The sequence below is a fragment of the Colobus angolensis genome, unplaced genomic scaffold, assembly GCF_000951035.1.
Source record: "Colobus angolensis palliatus isolate OR3802 unplaced genomic scaffold, Cang.pa_1.0 Scaffold52, whole genome shotgun sequence".
NCBI lineage: Eukaryota > Metazoa > Chordata > Mammalia > Primates > Cercopithecidae > Colobus > Colobus angolensis.
The window spans coordinates 4,287,172-4,293,164 of record NW_012118710.1 but is presented as its reverse complement, the minus strand read 5'-3'; the positions used below and the strand labels follow the sequence as shown (position 1 = coordinate 4,293,164).

At 47.4% G+C, this 5,993-nt stretch overlaps 1 protein-coding gene across 1 annotated transcript in view; it reads right to left on the bottom strand.

Annotated features, from left to right (window-relative positions):
- The window catches only part of LOC105525206 (chromosome unknown open reading frame, human C8orf86), a 19,907-nt gene extending 14,965 nt beyond the window's left edge, over nucleotides 1–4,942 (bottom strand). The window contains 2 exon segments of the mRNA XM_011960752.1: nucleotides 2,338–2,648; nucleotides 4,777–4,942. Coding sequence (XP_011816142.1) covers nucleotides 2,338–2,648; nucleotides 4,777–4,942 — 477 coding nt within the window.
- Nucleotides 4,943–5,993: the final 1,051 nt, after the last annotated feature.

Genomic DNA, 5,993 nt, shown 5'->3' with positions numbered 1-5,993 from the left:
TTCTTTCTTTTCTCTCTTTCTCTCTCTCTTTCTTTTGTCTGGCTCTGTCACCCAGGCTAGAGGGCAGTGACACAATCATAGCTCACTGCAGCCTCGACCTCGACCTCCTGGGCTCAAGTGATCCTCCTGCCTCTGCAGGGATTATAGGAGTGACCCCCCTGTGCCTGGCCTCTTTTCCTTTTTTTAAACCTAATAATCCCATGCCTCTTTTTGGGTCAATGTAGATAGATCTAACTGCTTCTTCATAGTTGCTTGTCTTCCATTGTATGGTTGTACCATGATTGGTTTATTTAACTGATCTCCTATCAATGGATTTTTCAGGTCCTTTATAGCTTTTTGCAATTACACATAATGCTGACATAAATACCCTTGCAAATATATTTTTTTATATTCAAGGAAACATTTGGTGATTCTACGCTTTTGGCCCATGTGTCACATATGAAGGACACTTACTATATCAACCCTTAATCTGTCGGTCAGTCTGCCACACGAGAAGGCATCTTTTTTTTTTTTTTGAGATGGAGTCTCAAAAAATCAGGCTGGAGTGCAGTGGTGCGATCTCAGCTCACTGCAATTTCCACCTCCCAGGTTCAAGCGATTCTCCTGCCTCGGCCTCCTGAGAAGCTGGGATTACAGGTGTGCGCACCATCACACTTGACTAATTTTTGTATTTTTAGTAGAGACGGGGTTTCACCATGTTGGTCAGGCTGGTCTCGAACTCCTGATCTCAGGTGATCCACCCCCCTCGGCCTCCCAAAGTGTTGGGATTACAGGCGTGAGCCACTGAGTCTGACCGAGAAGGCATTCTTTTACCTCCCTTTCCAGGATATGTTTTTAGCAGAGCCCTGTTGGGGAAAAACACCAGCTTATGAATGTAGAACCTGGGCCCAAATGTAAGACCAGCCTCACTCCAGATCTAGCCTGGAGCAGTGATTTCTCTGCCCCTCCCATTCTCCCTGCCTCATGTGACCTGAGCACCTCGCTGCCTCCATGGTCAGTGACAAGCTGTAATTGGAGTGAAAGGGCTTTGAAGTTCCGATAAATGAGATAATAAATCTCTGCTCTCCAGGGATACAGGGCAGTGTCTGTGCCTATTGAATGGCCTCAACAGTGCTGTGTATATAGTAACTACTTAATTAATATGAAATAAGAACAATAAATCCAGTGGTTGAAGTGATCCCTTTGAAGTTCAGGTCAACTCTGAGCCATCTGAGAAGAATGAATGGAATGGGTAATTGAAACTGATAGATAATCCCCAAACCTCAACTTACTAGTTAATAGGGTTAGGCTCTTTACCTATTAAACCCTTTGAGATACTCAATTTGAAAACTGCTAAAATAAATCCCATACTTTCATTTATTTTTTCATTGTTGTGGGGCAGGAGAAATTGAGCTGTGAAATGGCCACCAGGAAGGTGGCAGGATGACGAGTCAGGAGTCCTGCATGAGACATCCGCAAACGTCTCATAAGCAGCTTCTGAATCACACAGCATCAAGGCTGCCAAAGTGCCTGGCCAATTTTGGACCTAGAGACCTAAGAATGGGTCTCCCTGTGGACTCCTCCTGACCTGGGTGGGGCAAGACTCTAGGAAAATAGGTCAAACGACTCTTGGTCTAGAACCGTCTGGCCAGAGATGCCCCAACTTTGCCTTTTGGGCTATTCATCAAATCCAGCCTTTAGGACGCGACATCAGGGTTTTATTTCATGGGAGGATCTGGGTGCATTTTAGTTAAAAGAAGTGATGTCATCACATCCCTGCTGAAAAAAGGAAAAAGAACCCACTCTGTGCTGACATACCAAGTCCTGGGCAAGGAAGTCTGGACAGACACCTGGGTCCCCACCTGGCTTTTCTACCAGCTAGCTCTGTGACTCTGAGACCATTGTGTCAGTTTTCTCTGCCACAGTTCCTACCTCTGCAAAATGAAGGGCTTGAAATGCAGGATTCTAAGATCGTGGCCATATCTGACTCTGATAACAACCCCATGAGCCTGAAGAATTCAGCACTGCTGCTCCATAGGGGGTTTCAGCAGGAAGCAGGCACAGATGGCTTTCTCTGGAACGTGTTCAGAAATGTGGTGTGTGATGTACGGTGTGAATGAAGCGTGGTGCCCTTTAAACACAGCTTCCCCCTGGGAGTGCTCTGAGCTCCTCGGGTTCTCTGGCTCTCATTCACATTCCACTGTCACTCTGGGCACAGGCAGCCCTCACGTGCTTGTGCACTGAGCACACACACACCCCGCCCCGACTGACACACAGTTGGTGACTCACAACTGACACAATCATTACACACATGGGATGACTCAGCGGGGACGCTCACACACATGGGCTCACGCTCACCATGACGTGTAGAAGTGGCTGTGCCCACAGCGTCAGGCACCCCCACAGCAGCCTTGGTGGAGGCTCTCACCAGCGGCGTCTGCAAATGATTTGCATTCTTGGCTCTTTGGAACTGCCTGTTCTTTGTCTTTCTGTTCACTGCTCAACCCTTTCCTTCCCTTCTGTCCCAAACTTGGCTGGTTTTAGTCTCGTGCTCCCAAGCTCCTCAGCCAGCTTTCTGGACTGGCTCAGGCAGTCTCTAAGGCTCCTGCCAACTCCGAGGCTGCTTCTAATCAACTCCTCAGCTGGGAGGAGTCCCTTCCTTAGAGGGTCTCATTCGCTCCCTGACCTGAGCATCTCTTCCTGTCTTCTTCAGGAAGATCTTCAATATCTGTGCCATTGGAGCCAGCCCCTTTCACAAGACAAGGAGCACCCAGAGCCAGTCACATGATAGAAAGTGCTGGTGGCTTCTGGAGTCTCTGAGTCTTCAGTGTCTCTGGGGGTGCCCTTTCTCTTTCTGGCGGCCCAGGCAGATAGAAGTGTTGGGGTTCTTAGAAAATCATCTCTGGGAGTTGAGCAGAACCAGCTGGTTCTGGAGAAGCAGAGAAAAAAGATGCTGCATGTCCCAGCCATAATGGGCTGGGAGGGACCTACCCCAGAATGGGAAGCAGGGTGGGGAAGCAGCACAGTGGAAAGAGAGGCCGGTGTCCGTGGCTGCTGGCTGAGGTCTGATGGGAAGATAGGGGAACACGTCCTGGAGCTGCACTTCCTTACAATTCATCTTCTGCTTTCAGATTTAAGGTTACTTTGCCTAGAATAACTCCTGTCTTTCCTCTTTTCCTGGGGGAGCCCTCACACAGGAGAGGGCGTGTGGCAGAGTGTGATGTGAAGAGCCCAGGCCAGGGTCAGAGGCGCAGGCGTAAGTCTCTGCTAGTAGCTCTGTGGTCCTGGGCTTGACATTAACCATTTGAGTCTCTGCTTCCTTGACTGTCAGATGTCTTAATAGCACTTTTCCGTATCCTCTGAAGATGTGGTGGCGCGGATCAGGTGAGCTAGCAGATGTGACAGTGCCTTGACAAATTAAAAGTGGCACACAAAAAAGTGAGAATTTGAACAGCAGCAAGGAGATGGTGGAGGAGCTGCCCGCAGAGGGTCTTTGAGGGAGACCTGAAGATTCCCCTGCTGAACATGGGGTAAAGTCCCTGCTGGAATCCCAAGGCTGGTTCAGGACCTCCTTTGACTCCTGCACCAGAGGCCCAGACAAGTACTTGCTAGGCCCCTGCTTTGGACCCAGCTGTCATTGAGCTGAGTGTTTTCCTGGAGAGAGGAGAAGGGGTCCTTCCATGTGGATTTTCCCTAAGTATAGATGCTGGCCCAGCAATGCCAAGAACTGAGACACCCTGTGCCTCACTCTTGGCTGGCTGCTTATAGTTTGAAATGCCCTTTTCAACTCTGAAACTTTTAGTCTGGCAATCCTTGAGAGCATTTTTTCCCTCCTACTTGGGTGAGAGCTTTATCTTTGACCTCATTCTATCCATCTGAAGAACTAGAATCCAGAGGGAATGACCTTGCTTTAGCAGACCCGAGTCTTCGTCTCTCTACCTCAAGCCCTTGCCCTGTGAGTATCCTCAGCTCTCCCTACAACTTCAAATCTGGAAAAGGCACCAGGCACAGTGGCTTATGCCTGTAATCGCAGCACTTTGGGAGGCTGAGGTGGGTGGATCACCTGAGGTCAGGAGTTCGAGACCAGGCTGACCAACATGGTAAAACCCCGTCACTACTGAAAATACAAAAATTAACCCAGTGTGGTGGCATGTGCCTGTTATCCCAGCTACTCAGGAAGTTGAGGCAGTAGAATCGCTTGAACCCAGGAGGCAGAGGTGCAGTGAGCCAAGATTGCACCACTGGCCTCCAGCCTGGGTGACAGAGCGAGACTCTGTTTCAAAAAAAAAAAAAAAAAAGAAATCTGGAAAAGGCTTCCTCAGCAAACAGACTTACAAAAATTTCCAGTTAGCTCTTTCCTTACAGTTGGTCTGCTGTTTTTGGATTTAAGGTTACTTTGCCAATGTGCCTGGCCTTAACTGTCAGTTAAATATTTAACATACATAGCATGTACATCAGACACGGTTATAAGCATTTTTCTACAATATTAATTAATTTTCAGAAAACCCTTTATGGAGTAGGCACTCTCATCCCCATTTTGCTGCATAGGACTCCAAGGACAGAGGTTAAATAACATGCCTAAAGTGGGGCAGATTAGTGTACAGTGGCAGGCGTGGAATTCAACCCAGGCCACCTGCCTGGGGAAATTAGCCTGTGACCCCAGCTTTCTTCTGCCCACTGGTGGGCAGTGATTCCAATAGCACCATATGCTACTGATGGTTTTCTTGAAAGCAGCAGGAATTCCTGATCTACTGGCAAGAAGGAGAAATGAAGCAAAGCCAAAGATGTGCCTGATACCTTTGTTCAGACTCAGGTCCACTCCAGCACACCCGCCTGCGTTCTCATTCCTCAGGCTGGTCTCTTCCTTGACTCCTCCAAGAGCTGCATCTACAAGAGAATAGAGCCACTCTTTCCCTAACTGTCCTCTCCCCTCTTCTCTCTCTGGGGAGTCCTGCAGAGCCATTGTTCTCCCAACCTCAGCTATTGGGCCTCTCTTGGCAAGGACCTAGCGGCGTCTCTTATTTACCCATTAACGATTAAGCTCCAGGCATTTGACATATAAACACAGAAAACTTCAGCATCATTACAGCAAAGATTTCAAAAGATCTTTGGCAGGGAAGGGCTTGATATTTACTTAACAAAAGAATTCCTTACTTCGGTTTTAAGAAAGAATTCACAATAGGATTTAACAAGCCAGTTTCTCCAGTAAATTAAAAACATTCTTTTACTCATTCAGAATATGATTTGTGTTTTTAAAAATGTGTCTCACACACAACTTTTCAAGAGAACACTCGCAGCATTTTCCCTGAGAGCTCTGTTCCCACGTTATCTTCCAGTGTTTCTCATTTGTTGAGATGGTCCCGCACTAAGCAGAGAGAGAGAATAGCTGCGGGGGAGGGGGGTGTGTGCCTTAGGATCTAAGATTCCACCCCTAGCGACTCTTTCTTTTGTTTCAAGAGTGACTTCTACAGAAGGGTTTCTTTTATTATACAAGAAAAGTGTTGCTAAGTATATCTTCCATGACTAGAGGTACTTAAGCCAGTCAATTAGAGTACTGGGCCCTTGGGAAGAGGAAGGATGAAGGAAAGAAAGAACACAGGTAGGTTTATTGAGGTAAGAAGGGATAGTCACCTGTTCATTTGTTTGTTGGTTAATAATGACTCATATTCCTACCATTGGCAGACATTTGGAATACAAAGGTAAATAAGATAATAGTATAGTCAAGGATCTGTGCAGTGGCTCACACTTGTAATCCCAGCACTTCGGGAGCCTGAAGGGGGTGGATTACCTGAGGTCAGGAATTTGAGACCAGTCTGACCAACATGGTGAAACCCCGTTTCTACTAAAAATACAAAAAAAATTAGCCGGGCATGGCGGATGCCTATGATCCCAGCTACTCGGGAGGCTGAGGTAGGAGAATCACTTAATCTGGGAAATGGAGGTTGCGGTGAGCCGAGATCACACCACTGCACTCCAGCCTGGATGACAGAGCAAGACTGTATCAAAAAAAAAAA